General features: G+C 31.5%; 3 protein-coding genes and 1 non-coding gene across 4 annotated transcripts; 2 read left to right on the top strand and 2 right to left on the bottom strand.

Annotated features, from left to right (window-relative positions):
• Window positions 1–1,217: 1,217 nt before the first annotated feature.
• LOC125846516 (glutaredoxin-C1-like) lies at window positions 1,218–1,689 on the bottom strand. The gene has a single exon (XM_049525976.1). It carries the CDS (start codon window positions 1,670–1,672, stop codon window positions 1,280–1,282), a length of 393 nt encoding a protein of 130 aa, XP_049381933.1. The 5' UTR covers window positions 1,673–1,689; the 3' UTR covers window positions 1,218–1,279.
• Window positions 1,690–12,272: 10,583 nt separating this feature from the next.
• Window positions 12,273–14,377, bottom strand: LOC125841981 (exocyst complex component EXO70B1-like). Its single transcript, XM_049521171.1, has one exon. It carries the CDS (start codon window positions 14,361–14,363, stop codon window positions 12,375–12,377), a length of 1,989 nt encoding a protein of 662 aa, XP_049377128.1. The 5' UTR covers window positions 14,364–14,377; the 3' UTR covers window positions 12,273–12,374.
• Window positions 14,378–17,829: 3,452 nt separating this feature from the next.
• On the top strand, window positions 17,830–17,901 carry TRNAQ-UUG (transfer RNA glutamine (anticodon UUG)). Its single transcript has one exon. It is a non-coding gene; the product is annotated as a tRNA-Gln (tRNA).
• Window positions 17,902–19,588: 1,687 nt separating this feature from the next.
• Window positions 19,589–23,424, top strand: LOC125842653 (glycerophosphodiester phosphodiesterase GDPD3-like). The gene is made up of 8 exons (XM_049521979.1): window positions 19,589–19,703; window positions 19,881–20,071; window positions 21,541–21,600; window positions 21,696–21,776; window positions 21,865–22,065; window positions 22,358–22,453; window positions 22,833–23,029; window positions 23,148–23,424. The coding sequence occupies exons 1-8, from the start codon at window positions 19,589–19,591 to the stop codon at window positions 23,383–23,385; spliced, it is 1,179 nt and encodes a 392-aa protein (XP_049377936.1). The 3' UTR covers window positions 23,386–23,424.
• The last annotated feature ends 1,643 nt before the right edge of the window (window positions 23,425–25,067 follow it).

A 25,067-nucleotide genomic window follows, 5' to 3' on the forward strand; every position in this document is an offset into this window, starting at 1 on the left:
ATGATAAATTAACAATATTATTGGATCGGAGTGTCACGTTCCGACACGATATTTTTGGATCGGAGTGTCACGTTCCGACACGGTATTATTGGACCGGAGTGTCACGTTCCGACACAGTATAATTGGATCGGAGTGTCACGTTCCGACACGGTAACATTAAAGGAAAAAGATATTGAATTAACTTAATGTACTCAATCTCAATGAACGCATTTCCCAAACGAGTGTGAAGTGGAGGCATGAGTCCTCGTGTGTGTGCTTGATATTGTGATTGATTACGTACTTGCTTCAATTGTCACTTGTTCATGTTGTTGTTTCTTATCACCTGCTAAGTGCTATAGTTGACTTTATACTATTATTCATTGTATATTAGTTTCTATTTTGGGTTGGCCGATGATACCTACTCAGTACATGTTGCCTCGTACTGAGCCCTACTTGTATTTTTCTTTGTTTTCTTTTTGTGGAGTGTAGCGAGTGTATCAGTGACTTCGACTTGCCCTCAGCTCTAGCCAGTCTCCAGCACATCAGGTTCCAGGGTGAGCTATTCATTCCAGCTCGTGTTTGATTCTCTTGGTCATGGCATGATGTCCTTAGTTTTCGGACATTACCTATTTTATTCATTTATTTTGGTGTCTTTAATACTCTTAGACTTAGTATTTGAAGATTAGATGTCCTTGATGTGATGACTTTCAGATTTTGGGGATAATAAGTGTTAGACTTTAGAAGTTTATTTGATTGGTTACTTTAATAAGTTTTGAGCTTCCGCATTATTGTTGTTGTTCATAGTTAAATTATTGATATGTGTTGGGGTTTGGATTCCTTGGTTCTCCCACTTAGGAGGGTAAGTGTGGGTGCCACTCACAACTCATTTTGGGTCGTGACAGCCAAGAAAGATAAGAAATCATTCTTTTTGAAATAAACTGAAAAAGAAACTAGATCATTCTTTTTGAAACAGATGGAGTACTTTCTAAAGTATGGATACGACAAACAGAAATAACTAATTCAGAAAAACTGAGTTGAATAAGAAAAGTTATACATAAAGGAATAAAAACTTATAAGATTGATGAAAAGACAAATATACTAGTATTTAATTTAATAAAAGAAGATTTTATTGTTAATTACTCGCTATAATTACATAAACTATACTATATAAATATATATAGTACTTCAAAATGTATAAATATATATAGTACTTCATATTTTGGCGCCTTTAACATTCGTGAATTTCACTTGCCTTTATCTTATAGCCACCCATGCATCATAAAAGTCACAATATTTGAAATTAAAGCCAGAGTGCCCCCACTTCTTTGAGAAGAGGGACAAGAGATCCACTAATATGAGAGGCCATAACTCTATCCATCGATCCAATTAGTTCACCACCTATGAACACAACCGGAACGGCAGGTGAGTTTCCAAGAAGCTTGGAAAGAGCCTTCTCCATCGACTTCCCATTAGGGTCATGGTCCAACTCGTACACCGTTGGGTTCACACCGAGCTCACAAAACAGCCTTTTCATTGCATGGCACATGCAACAACTACTCGAGCTAAATATCACCACCGCACTTACGGATGCTAGCTTCACCACCCTCTCCAATGGGTCCGAACACGATGACCTTCGCTTCACCCTTGTGGTTCGGTGATTCCCCTGAAATGAATTTGATTCTTGATATTGCATTTTTAACACTATAAAAATAAAAATAAGAACTTATCCAAGGAATATTGTGAATTTGTGGAGTGATGAGAAATGAAAAGTACAATATATATAATGTAGGGGGGGGGGGGGGTTTATTTTCTTGAATTTAATTTTATGCATGGGATATGTGGAATGTAGGTAATGTAGAAGTAAATTTATTTATTTTTTTGCGTTAAATGAATCATTAAATGCTAAAGGTGTACAATAGCCCGTTGCTGGCTTTCCTACTCCGGTCTACATTAAAACCCGATTCAATCAGAATTCACATTATATAGTAATTTCATATTAAAAACAAAATGTTTTTAACAGATACAAGGACACATACGTATAGGAATATACATGTATCAATATAAATGGTTTAATAAAGTGGAAAATATAAATTAAATTAACCATATTTAAGTAACAGAAATGTATATGCAAATATCTATTATACATATATTGATTTAGTGTAACTACTTATAAAGTCTCATTTATTTGCACTTAATAAAGGTCTTACTCTTAAGAGAATTTGTAATTAAGTACCTTTTTAACAACTTAAAAGTAACGTGTATATTCAAATTTTAACTTTTGAATAGGCTGGTCGTTAAGTTTTTACCTACGTATAGAAGCTCACATCGCGGTAGATTAAGTGGAATTATTAATTGATAGAAGCTAATAAAAACAAATGTGCACGGTGTTCGAAATTCATTTTGGAATCCCGACTAAATTTGAATAGAGCACTACATGACTCATTCAGAGGTAGCTCTTCCAACAAAAAAAAATTCATGCTCAGGGTTCAAATCTAAGTCTTCTACTTAAGAATGGAGCAGTCTCATCACTGCACCATAACTGATGTTGATGAGAAACTAATAAAGTTACCAATTGAAACTTGGTAGATCGCAAAATTAAAAAGAGATACTATCGACAGCAAAGTATTTGTATATCAATTACTACTCCATATTTAAGAACTTTTTCTTTGGGGTTCCACTCATTTATATTCGAGCATCTTACATAAATGTATCACGTAGCAAAACGTTTTTTAGTTAAATGGTTGTATGTATATGTAATACATTTATATTATTTAAAAATATTATATTTATGATATATAATTATGTATTAGAGTTGTATATATATTATTATATGAGTAATATTTATACATGGTAACAATTCATCTTTCTCAATGAGCTAACTTGTTTTTCTAATTCCAATCAATTCAAATCTCAGCCATTCAACTTTATTTATTTTAATAATTCATCTTTCTAATTCCGAGTAGTTAGCTAGTGTAATTAATTATTTCAGCCAATATATGTGACAGTCTGAACACGATGTTTTAAGAAACAAGAGAAAACTTTATTATGTTTATGAAATTCTTTTTATAAAAATTATTTTAGTGCATATTTTTAATTGACTTTTCTTTACCATAAAGATAAAATAAGGACGATACTATTAAATAATTATCAAATAAAAAAATGTGACATAAATATAACGTAATTTATTTATTTTTATATTTATTTATTTTTTAAAAAAAAAAGAGAAAATCACTTCTTTCGAATCGAAAGGAATAGAACATTAAACCTAAAGAACCCACGCCTATTATATAAAATAATAATACTTTATCCGTTTCAATTTATGTGATACCTTTTTTAAAATTTTGAGATCAAACAAATTTATGTTTTACCCTAAATTTTTCATACATCTTTAAAATATTTTGAATTGTCAATTATAGTAACTGAGAATATTTTTTACGTAATTTACAGATATATAAATTTCATTTCAAAAAGTTTGAAGATTCCACACTCATATTCTCGGTCAAACTTAAATTGTTTGACATTCGTAAAACAAAAAGTGTCACATTTATTGGGACAAAAAAAATACTCCATTTGTCCTGTATTAGTTGATTTTTTTCTTTCAAATAGTTGTTTTATATTAATTGTCCACCTTACTAAATCAAGAAGATATTAATTATTTTTGTTCCTATATTATCGTTCTCTTTTAAAGTCTTCACATTTGTTTGTAAATAATTCTGAATATTTTTTTTTTTAAGGAATGAATTAGTAAAATTATCTTCTTATTGATAATGTCTTAACATACGTATAAAAAAATCAATTAATATAAAACGAAAAGAAATATCACGTTTTCGTGAGAAGACAAATATGTTGATTTGCGTAGTTAGGCGGCGGAGAATTGAAGGATGGGGCGCGCGCCGCCGCCGAATTTAATTGAGTCTCGTAGGTAACATTGCGTAAGCATAAATGTCATCATGTTGGATCTCTACCAAATAAACAAGGCTAGTTTGGTAGAATTAGGTTTCTATAATTAAAAATATATTCATTACTAGCCAAGTTTTAGTTTCTATAATTAAATATATGTACTCATAGGAGTAGCTCTTATTTTCAAAGTTTTAAATGCACAAGTAGAGGCGGAACTAGAGGTGTACATATAGATCGTATTGATTTGATATTGTATTGAAAAATAATTATGTTAATTTATTAAATTTATAAATTAAATCAACATTAAGTCGATTTTTTTATTTCAAAATTTTAGCTGATTTTTTCATTTTTTTTCTCACAATTACACAATATTTGAAAAAAAAAATGTAAAAATTAGGCAAATGACATAGTATAAGAAAGAAATTACTTCATTTCCCTACTCTTTCATTAATTACCAAAAATTCCTTTTTATAGTATTTTTCGGATACATAATATAGCAGTGTGGATACTTAATATAGCAGTGCGGATACTTTAATTAATAACGGGCGGATACTTAAATTATTAAGTTGTTAGCAGCACGGATACTAAATTAACGGGCGGATGCATAATATAACAGCGCAGATACTTTAATTAATAACGGGCGGATACTTAAATTATTAAGCTGTTAGCAGCACGGATACTTAATTAACGGGCGGATGCATAATATAGCAGCGCGGATACTTTAATTAATAACGGGCGGATACTTAAACTAATAAAGTATCCGGTTAAGTTGAATTGGGGGAAAATAAGGGATTTTTGTATTTTAGTAAAAGAGTAGGGAAATACTGAGAATAGGTAAAAAAGTGTTGTATATTTAAGTAATTTTTCCAAAAAAAATCAAATATGATTTTACTTTATCTCTGTGATAAGCTAGAACTTTAAAATGTTGATTGAATAGGAACCTTCAAAAAGATTGAAAAATTAACTTTAATACAAAAGTCTTTCATTAAATATTATTGTTCGATATGCTAAATTTATAAGATTAAATGGTATACAATCAAATTGAATACAAAACAAAATATTTATAAAGTAGACGATTAACTTTCTATATGAAATCTATAATAATGTAAGTGTTACTTTCGATCTGAATACAAATTAAAATAGGGAAAACTATCTTATTAGACATACATCACTATCATATATATTAACTTTACCTCTGTTATAAACCAAGTCCAACCCAATATGGATACCAAGGTCACACAAGTAGTTATTAGGCTGACAAGAGCTATTGAGCCAAGAGCAAGCAACAAGTCCAGGCTAATTTGGGATCCGGGTCGAATAGTGGGCGTGAAAATGATTCCATTAAATGGGGTAGTGGTCAGTGATTTAGGGATTATGCAAATTGTTGAGAAAAATGTCTAGTCATCTCATCCTCCTTTCTTTGAGTCTATGTTTCTCATCTCCTTCTAGTTATCTTCTACAATAGTTTTCTTTATTGGTTTCATTTTCCGCTGTAACTTCGAGTTTAGTGATTATAATATTTGAATGTTATTATTGTGAAATTGGAGTTGTTACAACCTCTACTTTCAAACAATTACATATATTACCACTTTTAATATTTTATACCATATATTATTGAAGATATAATCAGATACCGTTTTACTATACATATACTCAAAATATATGTATAGAAGTTGGGAAAATTTGATTCCAGGAAAGAGGGGGAATGCCTGCAAATAGACACAGAGCTGCACCTTCATGATAATAAGCCTTTGTCCAATCTTATCCAAGTTTTTTTTTTTTTGCAGGCTTTGGCATCAATTAAAGCATGTTCACCGTGCTCCAGGTAGATCTAACAAAGACTTCTATTGAAAAACAAAGTGTCATCAGTTGGATCAGAATTTGGGACGTTTTTGTCATGTAATCTGGTCATATTTCAATGAGATCGTTGTATATCACACTTTTATAATATTACGATAATCACAAATTCATTATTGGCACAATTAGCATAACGAAGACCCACCAAAGCCAAAATGCACAATTCAAATTCCATACTTCAGATTAATATCAAATAATTGGATACATACTGCATATACATAACAAGTTTCAAATACATGTATCTGTTATATGTTACAAGTAGCAGGTACATAATTAACACATCTAAGTCACGAAGTATGTATCAAATACAAGTATATAATTGATCAAATACATCCAATGAAATTAGGTGCATGCGTCAGATACATACTTTAGATATATTAGTTAAAGGTACGTATCCTGATCCAAATAATTAATGATTTTGATTTATGTAAGATTTCCAAATGAAGGTTTGTATCTAGTTCAAAAACAACAATATACTTTTATCATAATATTCAACAAAGTAACAATCAACTAGAGTGCGAGATATATATTGTTCTCTAAACATGAAAAGTTGAAGAAGAAAAAATCAAAATTTTGGAGAAAAAATAAATGAAAGAAATTTGAATTTTTTAAAAAATTATTAGAATAGGTATATTCAAAAGTTGTTAAAGGAGTGATTTCCTTCTTAAATTAAGCATTTTAGTTACAATTCTTAATTAAATATGTATCCTGCTTTGTTATTTCCTCAGATACATGTATCTGTCGAGTTAAGATATATGTATCCAACCAACGAAATGTGGTACAAAAAGTAATATTTGAAACTATTGTGAAACTAGTAATTAGGATCTAAACTAATAGGATTAATGTTGTTTGCTCGATAAAATATTTACAAATGCTACAAGCCTAAATTTGAAATAATATATCTAAACAACAAGAACCATAAGCTAATTTAAAATATATTAACAAAGTAGATTATAATTAATTTTTTTTTTTTTATGTATAACCAAATTTAAATTGTATATATATGTGTGTGCATTGCAGCCTTGATGCTCAATTTTGTTCTCCGCACACCCGCTTTTGCAAGACTGGCTGGGGAGAAGTGATTTTTTGGGTTTGATTTGCCTAGATAGGAAGTGCGTTTGCACTGCTTTAAGTAACTATTTTGAAGTGCAATATATTTTTGTCAGCTTAAAAGCTAGGGCTTGTGGTTCATTATCAGTACCTGTTTTAGAGAGATATAACATCCTTGTTCCTTCTTAATGTCCGGGTCTTTCCCTCTCGATGTAGTGTCTTTCACTCTTCAACACTTTATCGCAATGCCAAAGGGTAGGATTTATGATCTTTTAGGAAAAGGATATCGAATGATCGATTCACCATTGAGAACATTAACCCCCAAAAGAAAAATATTGTGGTGTTCTAACAACGATATTATCCCTTCTATCTTTCAAGAATTTCATATATATATATATATATATATATATATATATATATATATGTATTATGTCGGATTGATTTATTTTTTCTGTAAATCAAGAGTGGTCGAATTTATTTTTTTCAACGCCAAATCCAATCACAAGTTGGGCTTTTTTAAAAAAAATTGACTTGGTGTATCGGTTCGATTTGACTTGTCGATTGGCCTATACACCCCTAGGCGAAATATCCAGGGACAATTTGAACATCCTTCAATAAAAAAATATTCTTTTCATTTACTTTTACTTGTCCATTATTTCAAAATAGATCTTTCAACTAATTATAATTGTAGACCTCACGTGGCAAACAAAATCCATCATTATTGTCTTCTTAATTTGTTAGCTCCAAAGAGAAACTCCATGAAATCTAATATCATTTTCACTATTTTCTCTTTAGTAAAATAGCAAAATTTGATTCCAGGAAAGAGGGGGCATGCCTGCAAATAGACACAGAGCTGCACCTTCATGATAATAAGCCTTTGTCCAATCTTATCCAAGTTTTTTTGCAGGCCTTGACATCAATTAAAGCACGTTCATCGTGCTCCAGGTGGATCTAACAAAGACTTCTCTTGAAAAATAAAGTGTCATCGGTTGGATCAGAATTTGAGACGTTTTTGTCATGTAATCTGATCATATTTCAACGAGATTATTGTATATTTTTATAAAATTATGACAATCACAAATTCATTACTGGCACAATTAGCATAACGAAGACCCACCAAAGCCAAAACGCACAATTCAAATTCCATACTTCAGATTAATATCAAATAATTAGATGCATACTTCAAATACATAATAAGTTTCAAATACATGTATATGTTATATGCTACATGTAGCTGGTACATAATTAACACATCTAAGTCACAAAGTATGTATCAGATACACGTATATAATAGATCAAATGCATCCAATGAAATTAGGTGCATGCATTAGATACATAGATACATACTTCAGATACATTAGTTAAAGGTACGTATCCTTATCCATAGAGCTGTCAATATGGGTTGTCCCATCCCATCCGGGCTAATCCATACAGACTTTGAAATTTGACGGGCCAGGTCGGACTAGCCCATTTTTGGTGTGGGCCAGAAAATGGTCGGCCCAGCCCACAAGTACGTGGGCTATGGGCTTTGCCGGGCCAACCCTCTTTTTTTAAAAGTATATTCTTTTATAATTTATTAAATTAAATTATAGTTTTAAAATATTATCATAAATATCAACAAGACAACTACATGGTGTTAGTGTTACTATTTGTTAATCAGATCCACAAATAAAATTATCTTTATAATATATATTAAGTTTGATTTCAAGTAAAAGAATAAATAGCTAAATAGAAATATTAACTTAATTGTTTTCTAATGATCATAATAAAACACAAAAACTACGACAACATTCCATATGCTACGGCCTATGTAGTGATTCCCTAGATATTTTAGGAAATTTTTATTTTATGTAGTACATATTTTATAAACATAATTTGTATTTAAATTGTCATATTTCAAACTTTAAACAATTTTTGAGTTTAGACTATTGTTATTTTTAATACTCTATTTTATTTTTATTTTTTAATTAATTTTTATTTGGCCCAGGGGTTGGCCCTATCCATATTTCTCAAGCCCCACAAATCGGAAGGCTTATTTAGGCCAGGCTAAAAGCCCTTTTTTTAAATGGACTCTAAAAATCGTAGCCCAGCCCTATCAAATCACGAGTTAGGCCAGGCCGGCCCAACGGGCCTAGCCCGTATTGAAGGCTCTACTTATCCATATAATTAATGATTTTAATTTATGTAAGATTTTTCAAATGAAGGTTTGTATCTAGTTCAAAACCAACAATATCAGAATATTCAACAAAGTAACAGTCAACTAGAGTGCGAGATACACATTGTTCTGTAAAAATGAAAAATTGAAGAAAAAGATCTCGAAATTCTGGAGAAAAAATAAATGGAAGAAATTTGAATTTTTTTAGAAGTTATTAGAATAGATATACTCAAAAGTTGTTAAAGGAGTGATTTCCTCCTTAAATTAAGCATTTTAGTTACAATCCTTATTAAATATGCATCCTGCTTTGTTATTTCCTCGGATACATGTATATGTCGAGTTAAAATATATGTATCCAACCAACGAAATGTGGTACAAAAAGTAATATTTGAAATTATCGTGAAACTAGTAATTAGAATCTAAACTAGTGGGATTTATGTTGTTTGCTCGATAAAATATTTACAAATGCTACAAGCCCAAATTTAATATAATATATCTAAACAACAAAAATCATAAGCTAATTTAAAATATATTAACAAAGTAGATTACAATTAACTTTATTTTTATATATAACCAAATTTAGATTATATATATATTAGGTTACATGTATTGCAGCTTTGATGCTCAACTTTGTTCTCCCGCACAGCCGCTTTTGCAAGGCTGGCTGGGGGAGAAGTGATTTTTGGGGTTTGATTTGCCTAGATAGAAAATGTGTTTGCAGTGCTTTAAGTAACTATTTTGAAGTGCAATATATTTTTGTCGGCTTAAAAGCTAGGGCTTGTGGTTCATTATTTTAGAGAGATATAACCTCCTTGTCCCTTCTCAATGTTCGGGTCTTCCCCTCTCGATGTAGTGTCTTTCACTCTTCAATACTTTATCGCAATGCCGAAAGGTAGGATTTCTGATCTTTTAGGAAAAGGATATCAAATGATCGATTCACCATTGAGAACATTAATCCCAAAAAGAAAATATTGTGGTGTTCTAATAACGATATTATCCCTTCTATCTTTCAAGAATTTCATATATATATATATATATATATTATGTCGGATTGATTTTTTTTTTCTGTAAATCAAGAGTGGTCGAGTTTTTTTTCAACGCCAAATCAAATCACAAGTCAGGCTTTTAAAAAAAATTGATTTGGTGTATTGGTTCGACTTGACTTGTCGATTGGCATGTACACCCCTAGGCGAAATATGAAGGGACAATTTGAACATCCTTCAATAAAAAAAATACTCTTTCCATTCACTTTTACTTGTGCATTATTTCAAAATAGATCTTTCAACTAAGTATAATTGTAGACCTCACATAACAAAATTCATCATTATTGTCTTCTTAATTTGTTAGCTCCAAAGAGAAACTCCGTGAAATCTAATATCATTTTCACTATTTTCTCTTTAGTAAACAGAAATGGATATTAGGTTAGTAAATAATATTTCAGGAAAGAGAAAATAGTAAATTCTCTATTGGAGAAAGTATAGAAAATGGTGTTAGATTTTATGGAGTTTTTTCTTTGGACTTAACAAAAAAGACAACAGTGGTGGATTTTGCAATGCCCGTAGGGTCTATGGTTAAAATTTAGGATTAAGATAAAGGACTAAAATGAACATTTTTTGTTGTACATTAAGGACCATTTCAATCAAGTGAAATATATTAAGGACCAAAACGAACATCTTTGTTATACATTAAGGACCATTTCAATGAAGTGAAATATATTAAGGATATAAAACTTTACCCATACATTAATAACCATTTTGGTCATTTTCTCTTTAAAAAGTATTAAAAGTTATAAAAAGAATTACAACAAGAACTCAATTCTAACCCACCTAAACAAACACACATACAAATTATTTTTTGATAGATCTAGGATCCTTCCTAGTCTTTACCATTTGCTCACTTATACACTGTCACAAATATTGTACTCCCTCTGTCCCAATTTATGTGACTTACTTTCCTTTTTAGTCAGTCCCAAAAAGAATGACACATTTCTATATTAAGTAACAATTTGACTATAAAATATCTATTTTACCCTTAATGAAATGATTTACAGCCACATAAATTTCTATCATTCATTTTGGACCACAAGTTTTAAAAGTCTTCCTTTTTTTCTTAAACTCTGTGCCGAATCAAAGTACCTCATATAAAATGGGACGGAGGGAGTATAACAATATATATTTAGTGAATATTCAGTGTATATACAATATAAATTGATTATACACAAACATACACAAAGTATACATTGGTTATAAAGGTCCAAAGTGTATATTTGATGTAACTAATGTATATTCTTTTGAATATCAATGTTATATATTATACAATGTATATACATCTTTATCAAAAATAACCTCTCTACCTCTAAGGTAGTAATAGGGTCTTCATACATTCTATCCAGACTCCACTGTATGGAATTACACTGGATTTTTTGTTGTTTTTGTTGTTGAATCTATATATATCTCCTATACAAAAATCATTAAAACCAAAGGATCGGGAGAAGGAGGTGGAGAAGATTCACTTCTTCACACAAAAAGACACAATTCAAACTAAAACAATTGAGCTAAGACCTTCATACTCCTCCAACAAGCACCATTAAATTATCAGCAACATTTATAGTGTATATAAAATGTATATACATAGTATACACATTCATTATACAATACATATACATTTTATATACATTTGCAAGGTCACTACAAAAACTTTGACATTACAATATGTAATTGTAAAGCTATTTCCTTTAATCTGTCCACATTTACAATAACTTGACCTACAATATGTAATTGTTCTAATATTTCCACCCTTTAAATAATGAGTATGGATCTTAAAACCTAAAGTTTGTCCTTCTTCTTTGTAATGGCTCAAAGCAACTTGCTAATTTATTCCATTGTTCAAATTAAATGATGTTTAGGTCTCCAACGAACTTGATTTGCATAGTCTCCCATGCTATTGGAGACATTTTACCATATCCATTGGTATCACTCCATAGGTAGTTTATATATATATATATATATATATATATATATATTGGCTATTAACTTGGACACATTTTAAGGAAGAACGAATATCAATCTATCTACCTTCATGAGGTAGTGGTAAGGTTTGCGTACATCGTACCCTCCTCAAACCTCACTTGTGAGATTTCACTGGATATATTGTTGTTGTTATCTACATTTCAAACACGTAAGGAGACAAAATCTCCTTGCCTAAGTCCTTTTATGAAATTACAAACTTGGAATTGAAATTCTACCTTTTAAGTGAGTTCGAGATATGAAAACAATTGTTCAAATATCATAAACAGACACAAATTTCAAATCAAAACTTCAAATTTAAAGTTCATATAAAAGGGGAAATGAAATACAATAATTAATAATATGTCATACAAAATTCTCAACTCTGCTTACTACTTATCACACTTTCTGCATTATGATTATAACAACTATGTCTTCCTCCTAGCCATTGATGTAGAATTACCATCGAAAAAATCGTCGATCAATATTTCAATATCCTCTGGTTGATACTTTATATACTTCTCTGCTTGCTTTGCATTGTCCAAATACTGTCTAAATCTCCCAAAAAATGATCTATAAGCAGGAATCACCAATGCAGATATCGAAACTCGAAGCTCTGATTGAAGTTGTTCATCACTCACAACCCAAGTACTCTGACTCCTATGTATTTCATCGAAAATCACATTGAAATTCTTGAACCTCTCTTTAACTGTTGTTTTCGCCACTTTCCCGTGTACTTGCATTCCATCATGTGTTAGGATTTGAAGTACTTTACCAAATGTCTCCCTTTGATAGTTCTTGTGGTAATGTCTAACGATCGTTGATCGTCTCCTACACCATGTATCGCCCATCACTTGATGTATCTCCGCGGAACCTTTCACTTTTTGTAAAATGTACCTACCATTGTTCATTAGGAAAATATCGCGTAAAGCAGGGTCTCTGTAAAGGTTTGATTTTGCTTCAAGGTTCGTGTCAAGAAGGTCCATTATCGTCACGAGCTGTATTGAAAATGGCGTTGTCTCGGAGTTACAATGTGGGCTATCGTTCTCTGCTTCTACCTCCAATGTTGGCTTCAATTTGGCAGGGGAATTGGAATTGGAATTGGATTCTTCGAATTTTACGTGTTGATGGAAGATGTGCTCTAGGGTGATTTTGTATTCACAAGCATATTTTAAATAATTCATGACGTAACGCGTTAGGGGGTGCACTGCCCCACCAGGGACGGGTGTCCTTGCAACGTCGTTCTTTATGGAATTTTCGAGATCACTAAATATACTTACAGCTGATTCACCTAACCTGTCTATTGTAGCTTGAATCTCTGAATTCAATTCGTTCTCACATTCATTTGAGGACCAGTTTTTTATGGATGGAATGAGATCACGCAAAGCTTCATACATGTCTAGGTATTTGAAGAGTTTCTCCGCGGAGCGTTTGGTCATAGTTACAGCCTCAGCAAAGTCGAGAAGCTGAATGACAATTGCGCGAGCCAGGTTGCTAAATAGGCTTTGAGAATTCATTGGAGACTCGGAGAAAACAGAGTCCCCGAGTCTCTTTTCACCGGGGAACAGAGTTGTTGAGCAACTTTTAACAGCTCTGATCCACCGTGTGATCTCTCCTTCTAAAGAATCCCATTGCATTCTTTGAACATCCTCCATGTTGATCTTCTCGAATTCGAGCTTCTTCATTTGTTCAACACATGCATTTCTCCTCGTAATAGAGTACACTTGACAACATTCTGTTTCATAGCCTGCCATGATCATGGTAGAGGCTATTCGGTTCATTCTTGTCACCGTGTCAGGAGGAAATGACGGATATTCCTCCTCTCCACTCGAGTCCGAAAGAGTTAAACTACATTGTTCCCCATCTACTAATAGCCTGTTTGAATTGAAGGAAGAGTTTTTATAAACTTTAACATGACTTGAAGAAGAATCTTCTAACAAGGCTCTCAAATCCTCTTCCATTAACGTCATGGCCCGTTGTAGGACCATGCTCGTTCTATTCAACGACCTAGTGGTCGTTGAACCTGAAGGAAATTCACTCAAGGAATTAGTCAATTTGGATAAACGTGACACTGCTTCAACAAAAAAGTTGTCCTCCTCTGTCATCTTGCATAATCTTGTGGACGAATTTTCACAAGTATTATGCTTGCTGATTTTCGACTCAATGATTTTTGAGAATGTCTCAATGATTTCAGGGACTTCAGGGGGATTTGATTTATCATCACATGTGGAAAGTTCATCGATGAATCGATCAATATCATCCGATAACTTCTTGACATCCTCATTGTGATGATTCAAGGAGTGATCCAATTCTTCCTGGCTGCTTTTTCGCGAATGTGGATCAGTTGACGTGGTCGGATGAGGTGGTTTCGGGCTGCCTGTGAAGCTACCATTTTTATCTAGGTGATTCTTCACCATTTTTCGATATAACGAAATTTCTAGATCAAGTCAATAGATTGAAAATAATAATAATGTTGAGAAGTGATATGGTTAAGTGATGAAAAAAATGAGTGGAATGAAGAAAAAGGAACAAAATTGATTGATTGATTGATTGAGAATGAAGAATGATGAAATGATGATGTTTAATTTTTGTGATAAAACGAGTTTATGGGAACAATTGGTTGGTACAAGTTGACAATTGACCCGGTTGACAAGTTTTAGTTAGATAATTGTGCTTCACACGACTTTATCTTTTGTGTTAGCAATGATTGGATTGCACTTTCTTAGTAATGGTTGCCCACTACTTACTAGTCCACGTGGTAGTGGGATGGTAAGCATATCTTCATTCTTAATTAGACGTTTCAAATTCGAATAATGATGATGAAATTAGGATAGGAAGGGAGTTATAACAACCGAAGCTCATGTTTTGAGTATTTATAAACTTTGGTATAAAACTTGTTGGATGGTTTGAGATGAGACTCGAGGGGTTTGGACGTGTGTTGGATCGGTTTTAAGTTGATGCGACTAAGATCGCGGAGATGAGAGACTTGACTAGCGTCATGATAGCGAGGTCATGAACCGTGATCCCTAGAGATGTTCACAAGTCAATGTATGTGATTAGGTGTGGCGAAATTAAATTCAATCTGTATAATCCGTCAGAATCGTTCAAGTTTGAGCGGATTATTGACCCGATCATTTATTAGATCGACTCATTTCACCCCATTAAGAATTGGGTTGATATGCGGTCTGAATTGACTCAAGAGAAATTTTGTCAAAATATTTATTTAATTTAATATGTTATATATAGCCATAATAAAGAATAATAATAATTTTTTTTAGCTATTAAAAAATTATGTAAAAAAACAAACACACCAACAAAAATTTAGTAATAATTGAGCGGGTTGGGTTTATGACTCACCTTTAGCCCATTTAAACTCAACTCAATTAGACTTTGGGCAGGTCAATAACGGCCTATTTAAACTTAATGCATTTCAACCCAATTAGCTTTGGGCAGGTCAATAAACCGCCCATTTAAACTTAATGCATTTCAGGCCAATTAGCTTTTGCACATGTCAATAACCCGCCCATTATTAACTTAGCTAATTTAACTTGCCCAAATTCAGCTCAACCCGCTCATTTGACATATCTATTTGTGATCGTAAGGGTTGTACCTTGAAAGTCATGAAGACTTTGACCAACTCGTGTTCGTGAACACGAAGAGATGATTTGCAAAGAAGCCTAGGTCATCGATGATCGCAATCATGTTGAAACTTTGAATTTTTAAAAATCAATTTTTGCAAGAAACCAAATTTTGTTCTTGAGTTTTGGGACTTCTGTGTAAGGGTGCACATCGATCGATTCAGTCTGCTTTTATATATTATTGGGGTTTAACGATTTTCGATTTGTGAACATGCTAAATCAATAATCAAATGAATAAGATTTATTATTGATTCTCACTTGATTGTTTTTGGTCCTTAACGATTTTGCTTTCGATTTAACAGATAAAAAAATGTTCATATAATCATATATACACATGTTCATAAAATAAAAATTGTAGCAAGACTCATGCAATAAACTGCAGAAACAACGTTAACTGACTATCTTTATCACAATCAAAATCTAAAATTAAAAAGAGAGAAGGTAATACAAGTTTGTGTCAAGAAGATAGATGGTGTCGCTATATACTTAGGAGTAAAACAGTAATTTTAATATAATTTTATTAGGTTATCGGTTTAACCATTAACCAAAATCATAAAATCGAAGATCGAACCGATAACCGACTAAATAAAATTACAAAACTGTTAACCCAATAGTATTTTTTAACCATTAATCAAAATCATAAAATCAAAAATATAGCTCACTAAATAATATTACAATACTGTTAACCCGATAATATATTTTTAGGTGCAATTTATCGGTTAAATTGATTTTTGCACACCCCACTTCTTTGTCATATGGTTTATACCCTTTTTAGTGAAAATAATCACGAATCAATGAGGTTACAAAACTTTTTTTTGGATGATTTACCTGATTTAATTCGAGCTTTTACCTTCAAAGTTTTTGGGACTTCAATCCCAAAATCCCTTGTTTGCAACGAATTTTAAAGTAATAGAACATAAATTTCAATCACAAATAAATATGAAGAAACCTGATTTTATTTTATTGATAAATAGTACAGTTATAATTTTGTTCCTCTCTTAGTTCTTCTCTCTAAATTTTATAGGAAGATTTGGATTTGATCTCACTTGTGGATCTTCTTGAAGTATTTTAATTGTCAAGAAGATTATGACAGATATTGATCTGTTTATGAGTATTTCAAGATTTTATGAAATATTCGAGATGCATTTTGAAGAGAATATAATACCTTTATACATGCATAATTTAGGGTTTAAGGTAGAATAATCCTAACTAGGGGTGTGCAAAAACCGAACCGACCAATAAACCGAACCGATAAAATGTTATTGGGTTATTGTTATTGGGTTATTGGGTTATTGGGTTTTTAATGGGTTTATAAAAAAAAATTATTGGGTTATTGGTTCGGTTTCGGTTTTTCCTATTGGGTTATTGGGTAAACCGATAACCCAATAAGGTAATAGTTATTTACTACTTTACCCTTCCTAAATATTAAATATAAATAATTTAATACATAAGTAGATTCTATATTAGATTTTCAGTAGGAGTTAGTACTTACTACTTACTGCTTGGCGCTTAGATTAAAATTAGGGTTAGGAACGAGCCAACGGCGGCGGCAAGCCGGCAACAACCAACAAGTTTCCAAGGAGGGTTCGCAACAACGACGATAGTAAGGGCTAGGCGACGGTGAGGATTTTCTACCCTTTTCTAATCTCTTCTTCTGTAATATCTGTCCTTGTATAATTTTCTTCTTCTGTAATCTATGCCTTTTCTGATAAACAAGGTTGACACCCTGCTGGCTGTTACTTTTTGACCTATTTTAGCAATAAAATAGAAATATTGAGGTTCTGAATCCATCTTATTGGGTTAATCGAAAACCGAACCGATAACGATAAAAAACCGATAAACCGAAAACCGATAAAAAATTTCTTATTGGTTTGTTATTGGGTTAGCATATTTTAAAACCGAAAACCGATAAACCGAACCGATAATATGTAAAACCGAACCGAACCGACCGATGCACACCCCTAATCCTAACTGAAATCGAATATATCTTGTAGAATTCAATTAGAATTGAACACGTCTTATAGAGTCTCATAAAATTTCAATGTCTACCCCTCCAAGTCTCCAACTAAGCAAAATGAGGATTTGAGTGATAAACTCCAATTAAGAATCTAAAGATAAATTTATCTCTTCACCATTGATATTAAAATTACAAGTAGAAATTAATATTCCACTCTACAGCAAAATATTAAAACTAACCTATTTATTATAATAATATAAAACAAAGAGTGACCTGCTTAAACAAACTGGTTCTATGGTGTAGTGGTTAGCACTCTGGACTTTGAATCCAGCGACCTGGGTTCGACTCCCGGTAGGACCTTTTTTTTTTTCTCTTCTCATTTTATTCCCTTCTTGAAAAAATTATCTAAATACACAACTTATTTTATCATATTTTCTAAAATTTCCTATGATTTGAAAATATTACAAAAATCCTTACTCTCTCCTATTCTCGGATACATCACTATACGCGATGTATCAGGACGTTAAACGATGTATTCGAAATCAGGACGTGATACGTTGGAAGGTTTTTGAATGTATCCGGATTCCACCAAATGTAAGAGATTTTTATAAAAAAACAAAAAAGAAAAAAGGATAGAGATAGGATGTAATTAGCTCTTAACACTACGAAATTTGTGTAAAATTCTCCAAGTTGCACAAATTATGAGTATGTCCCGCTCGGTCAAACTTATTTATTAATATGACCGAAATATACAAAATTGATACACTAATTACGTACATCAATATTTAAATATACAAATTTATACATATACTATTTCTCGAGCAAATGTATAGGTTTGTATATGTCTGCGCTTCTTACATATCGTATATATTAAGACAAATACGAAACGACATGCTAATAACAACGGATATAAATGATCTAAAATTTTAACGATAGCAAACTTATGCACTATCGAAAAAGTATCGGGACAAATATGGACCCTCTCCCAAATACTTGTCTATATGTGTTTAAGTTGTTTCGAGAAAGTGTAGGAAAAGTCTATGTAAGTATTGTGCATCTATCATGTGTCAATTCTGGACTCTTCTAGTAAAGTCAGTGATCTATCTCCACAGTTATTTACGACACTGGTTCAATATATGTTTTTTTTTTTTTTAAATTTATGTAATACATATAAAATTTAAAGTCAATTTAATTTTATAAGTTTTTTTAAAATATTTTAAATTTGTTAATTATTATAATTTATAATTTATAATAATATACATTACTTCTTTATGTTAACACAAATGAAATATTAAGAGGCAACCAATATTATTTTTTAAAATTATTTTATGATTTATAATATTTTTTACGTTATTTTTAAATATATAATAAAATGAAAAAATAATAACATAATATGGTAAATTTCTTTGAAGCCTACCCCACCTATCGGAAAGAGCAGAGATATATATAGTATCCTTTTTTGTCAAAAAAATAAATAAATACACACAATATAACATTTAGTACAAAATAATTCAAACATTTTAATTATAAAGTAAAAAAAGTCTTTAAATGACAACATTACCCTTTAAATCAAAGTCAATTTCAAGGAGCTCACATATTGTCCAATACACGTGTAATTCAAGCCACAATTTTTTTTTAATTTAGTGTTTGGACTCTGTATTAAAGTTTCAATTATATTTAGATTATGTATTACGAGACTTATTTGAGGATAATTCTTTAACAAAATTTTTTCCATATCTAAAACTTAAGCCTAAAGTCTCTAATTAAAAGTGAAGTTATCTCGCCACGTTAGCCGCGAAAAAAAAAGAAAAGTGAAGAGGGAAAAACTCCAACACGTACACGTTTAGTGGGTATAAATACAAGACACGGTTTTTGACTTTTACTTTTAATTAATTTTGAAGTAAAGGTTTGTGTAATCCTTTAAATACTCACCATAAACAACAACCCTCTCTTTGTCCATTTCATACATTTTAACAACAGCAATAACCTCATTATCTCCAAAACAACAAAAACAAAAACAAAAACAAAATCAAAACAAAAAAAAAAAATGGCTCTCAAGGCAATTCCAATTTCTCAAGTTGTTCCTCAAATTGATGAAATTCATGTTGAAAATGTCACATTCCCTTCGCTCTACAATAATAATTCTACACCTCTTTCCCATGGTAAGTAATCACCCCTCGTATTTAAGGTTCGATTAAGTTTGAATTTGTATCGAGAAATTTCATGATTAGATATTAAATGTCTCTATAGTTAGAATGATTCAAACATGATATCTCTGATTAATTATGACAGATGATTTTTATACTGAGTCTGACTAAATTTATATTTGCAACTCGCAGGGGAAGATGAGGATGATGTTGGGAAGATGAATAATAAAAATAATAAGTTTGTAGTAATGGGACATAGAGGAAGTGGGACAAATATGTTGCAATATTCTTCATGTCATGAAAAAACAATAAAAGAGAATACTTTGCGTTCCTTCAATGAAGCTGCTAAATTTAACCTTCAATTTATCGAATTTGATGTTCAGGTTAGACAATAACTCCCAAATTCATTTTTTTTAGACGCTCTTCTAAATCACTTTATTTGTCACATTTTTTATTTATATGTCGCTTAAAAACTATATGTTTTGACTATGATAATTAATTAAATGTAAATATATTTGTGGACGATTAAAAAGGTGGCCTTGTTTTACTGTCAACCTCTAGAAAGGACACGAACCACAGAGAATACGTGGCAGGTGGTGTCTAATTTTGTGACTATTGTCATCAAATCATTTTTAATATGTAAATTATTGAGACCAAATTTACAATTACAACACAACTTTATATGCTTTAAGCCTTTGACGCTTGTACTATGAGAGCATCATTCATTTTTGACCAAGGAAGGAAGTATTTTATTTATATAAAAATGTTTGAATAGAGAGGAAGAAGCTTCGATAAAACATCAATCAAGGTTGAGTTAGTGTCACTTGAGAAATCTTATTACATTACATTATTATACAAACATACCCGCGAATTATACAAAACTCGCGAATTATACATGTGAAAAATGATAAAGTTGATATTTGGAATATCATAGATTTTTCTAGTATAGTTTCTAAAATAGTCTAGTACTGTAGTATCTAGAATAATTATCTTTAAAAAATATCTAGATATTCTAGAGAAGTTGCCTTGAAGAAATATCTAGATATTCTAAAGAATTAAATATTCGTAGTAAAAGATAGAATAGTCTAGATGTTCTAATAATTAGAACCATCCTACACAAGTATAAATAGAGGTGACCTTAGTCATTTGTATGTAACCCAATAACAATCCAAACAAAGACAATCAATGAGAGCTTCTTATAAACAAGTTTTCCTTTTTAACTTCATCTCTTTTTTAGATTCATCTAGGAGAAGGCCCGATTTATACTTTTCTTCTGCTATTCTCTATGATACAAACCCACGAATTATACAAACGAAACATCTTACACTATAGCTACAACCCGTAAATATGCAAAGTAGAGCATAATTAAGTTTATTATTGTGGCTATTTGTGAAAATTCCCTTTTAAACTAAGTGGGTCAAAATAAGCCCACTCAATAAAATAAGTGGGTTATTTGCCCAAACATAAATTAATTAAACGAGTCATGATTTTATGAGCTGATTTTGACACCCCTAACTCATACCATCACAATGCAAGTGTATTTAACACTTCTTTTTCTCTTAGGTTTAGCAGAGTAGGGAAATATGAACTAATAAAACCTACAAGACAATGTTTGTACATACTTCATGACTTGCTCAAGTGTTAAATTCTATGAGCTAAAAACTTTCTTTTCATATTGTGTATTTTATGATCTATGAATATTTGAATTCAATTAAGGCACTGATTATTTGTTTGTCTTTTCAATTTCTCCCCCCTCCTTCCTGGCCCTGCTTCTTGGTAGGTTTGCTTGCAAAATATAATTGGCAAGCAAAGAATACCATAGATGAAACTTTGTATCAAAATCTTTTTGTAGGTAACATGTGATGGCCATCCAGTAATTTTCCACGATATCTTCATTTTTACACAACAAGAGGTTCGTTACCATAAAAAACATTATAACTATGCTCGAATATGATCATTTAGGATCATGTCCTGACTCTCGATATTGACTTTGCGATGAATTTTCAGGGGAAGTTAATTGAGAAAAGAGTTACAGACCTCACTCTGGAGGAGTTCCTTTCATATGGACCTCAGAATGGCTCAACAAATGTAACGGATTCTTCGCCCTTCATACGTGATGTAAATGGTTTCGAATTCGTGAAGCTATACTGATATATTTGGTTGTTGTTGTAAATAGGTGGAAAAACCATTATTCAGGAAAATGAAAGATGGGAGAATTTTCGAATGGAAGGTCGAAGAGGATGATCGGTTATGTACTTTGCAAGATGTGTTTGAGAATGTCAGTCAGTCTGTAGGATTCAACATTGAGTTTAAATTTGATGACAAGAGAAATTATAGAGACGAAGAACTTGTTCGTGTTATTCGAGCAGCTTTACAGGTAAACACACTACGTCAAAAATGATCTTTAGCGACAATTAATTAACGGCAATTAACACTCTTTGTATATATCCCTAAAGCCTTTAGCGACATTGGATCTAATGACACTTAACTAATGCCTGTAAATACTTTAGCACTCTTTATTAATGTGTCTATTTATTGCCGCTAAAAGTTGTTTTTGTTGTAGTGACGGAAACTGGAAATCATATTACATGAGTAGTTTTGATTCCTTTTACCTGTGAAGGTAAAAGTTGTTAGTACTAACATTTTTGTTGTAACATACTATGATTCAGGTAGTGTTCAAGTACGCCAAAGGTAGGCGCATCATGTTCTCGAGCTTTCAACCAGACGCGGCTCAATTGATCAAGAAGGAGCAGACTGCCTATCCGGTGAGTAAAGTTGAGCTCTTTTTATTCAATCTTTAAGGTTTTTAGCATTGAACGTATTATATTGATTTTTGAAGAGTTATAGGTTCAGACCTACTAATTTTTGCAATCTTAGTGAATTTTTGCGCATAAATTTAAACTCTGCTTCGAAACTACTGAATTCAGATGAAATCAAGGTACTATAAGGCTGCATCCGCTTCTATTTATGACCGTTTAAGATCATGGAATTCGTGAATGTATTACTGAAACTCCATAACTACGACGAACAATCTCCTAGACGATAGCTTAATTAGTGGACAGAGTTTTTTTCTTTAAATCATAGAAAATGGATACCTTGTTTGAGCATTTCTTGAAATGTGTCATCTATATGATCATGATCCAGGTTTTCTTCCTAACGAACGGAGGATCTGAAATTTACCCTGACATCAGAAGGAACTCGTTAGACGAGGCGATTGAGTTGTGCTTAGAAGGCGGTTTACAAGGCATCGTCTCAGAGGTGAAAGCCATTTTAAGAAATCCAAGAATGATAGCAAAAATCAAAGAATCCAATCTTTCCCTTATGACATATGGCCAACTAAAGTAAGTTTTAATCGAAAAAAAGTTGTTATATACAATGTATAGTGTATGTATTTATTAGTTCAATTTTTCGTCTATCGTGCTTAGTGTACTAAAAGAAATACGTTTTACACCCTTTCAGCAACGAGAAGGAAGTGGTTTACTTGCAATACATGATGGGTGTTGATGGAGTGATTGTAGATTTCGTCGAAAAGATTACTTCAGCTGTTGCCCAGTTTTCGAAACAAGTTCATCATGATGGAAAAGAACACTTGTTATTGTTGGAAAAGAGGTTGTTATCGGAGCAACGAATAACTCCCTGCTCGGAGGATGAGATCTCATATTTTCGAAATCTCGTGCCAGAGTTGATACATTCGTGAATTTGTATAATCGCGAATGTACGATTGTATGGTCTTGTTTTGGTATGTATATTAGTATATTGTATGTTTTCATGTATTAGGTTTGTGTAATGAAATTTTGTATAGGGACATGTATCATGGAAAGTATATTTAACAATCAAATGTACAGAGGGGATTAATGAGGTTTGTATAAGTTTTTACATCTAAGCAATCTACATTTACATAAATATGTATTCACAAAGAGTGCAAATAGATGGATAATTCATATTCAAATAAATAGCATCCTAAGAAAAGGTGTTAGGTATAAAGGCCATCATTTTTTTCAATCATAGACGGGGCTAGGGGGGCAAAATCAAACTTAATCCAATCTGTTCAATTCGTTTAAGTTTGGACAGGTTATTGATTCGTCAATTTATTAGCACAACATATGTCAATCCATCAAAAAAATAGGTTGATATGTAACCCAAATAGACTTATGAGAAATTCTATTAAATTTTTTTTAAAAAAAATTAATATGTTATATATAGCCAAAATAAAGAAAAAAAATATTTTTATTAAGTACTAAAATATTTTAAAAGAATAAGTAAAGCAATTAAACTTAGTAAAAATTGAATTGAATTGAGTCGCGATCCGTTTTGACGCAAGCAAATTGTGTTGGATTAGTTCATGACTCGTTTATTATCTTGACTCATTATGACCCAACCCGTGCAATCGTCACCCTAGTTCGGACATAGGGATAATCGAAATAGGCAAATATGTAAGTCAGGCAGAATACTACGCATAAAGAAAGACAGAGGCAGAGTCGTACTTTAAAGATTAAGGATTTTAGATTTTAGATTTTCAATTACTGAATTAACATTCTTAAAACAAATATAATGTTTGTATCAAGGTTATTGGGTTCGACTTAATCCACATCTTGGTCTAGTGGTGTATGTCCTATGTATATCTATGTATCACCATTGTATATTGGTATATTTCATATGTGTCCCTTGTGTATCTCATTTGATTTTCATCGTCCAGATGAAAATGATTCTGATATGGCAAACTCAAATTTTAATTTTGGATCTCCAAAGTTTCATCAATGGCGGACTTATTCGAACTTCACCCCAATGATCACCAAGCTTAGTTGTGACTTGTGTATTAAAAAATAACTAAATTTAAGAACTATGTATAGTATTTAAATGTACACTAAAAGAAATATTATCAGTTTGAGAAAAATCATGCAACCATTTTTTTTTTTTTAATGGGCTTCAAAAATCTTAATTCAATTAGGAGTGTACATGGCCGGGTTGGTTCAGGTTTTTCAAATATCAAACCAAATCATTTGTGTCGAATTTTTGAATTTATAAACCAAACCAAACCAATAAAACTCGGGTTTTTCAACCTCGGGTTTTTTTCGGGTTTTTCCGGTAAAGTATTCATACAAACATATAATTTACTTGTATTTCAAATATTTATTTAGTCCTACCAAAATACAATTATCTAAGGTGTTTCTTAAGAAAATAACACAAAATATGATATGATTAATGACACTAAAATATCCAACAAAAAAATAATAATGAAATCGCGTAAAACAAATATTGCAAATTAATAAGTAATAATGACAATGATCATAATTTAAAAGTACTAAATCATGCTAAAATAAGTTTAATAAGTATTAGTTACATGACTAAATATTAAAATTAAAATTAGATTATGTATTT

The sequence above is a fragment of the Solanum stenotomum genome, chromosome 1, assembly GCF_019186545.1.
Source record: "Solanum stenotomum isolate F172 chromosome 1, ASM1918654v1, whole genome shotgun sequence".
In the NCBI taxonomy this organism is placed as follows: domain Eukaryota; kingdom Viridiplantae; phylum Streptophyta; class Magnoliopsida; order Solanales; family Solanaceae; genus Solanum; species Solanum stenotomum.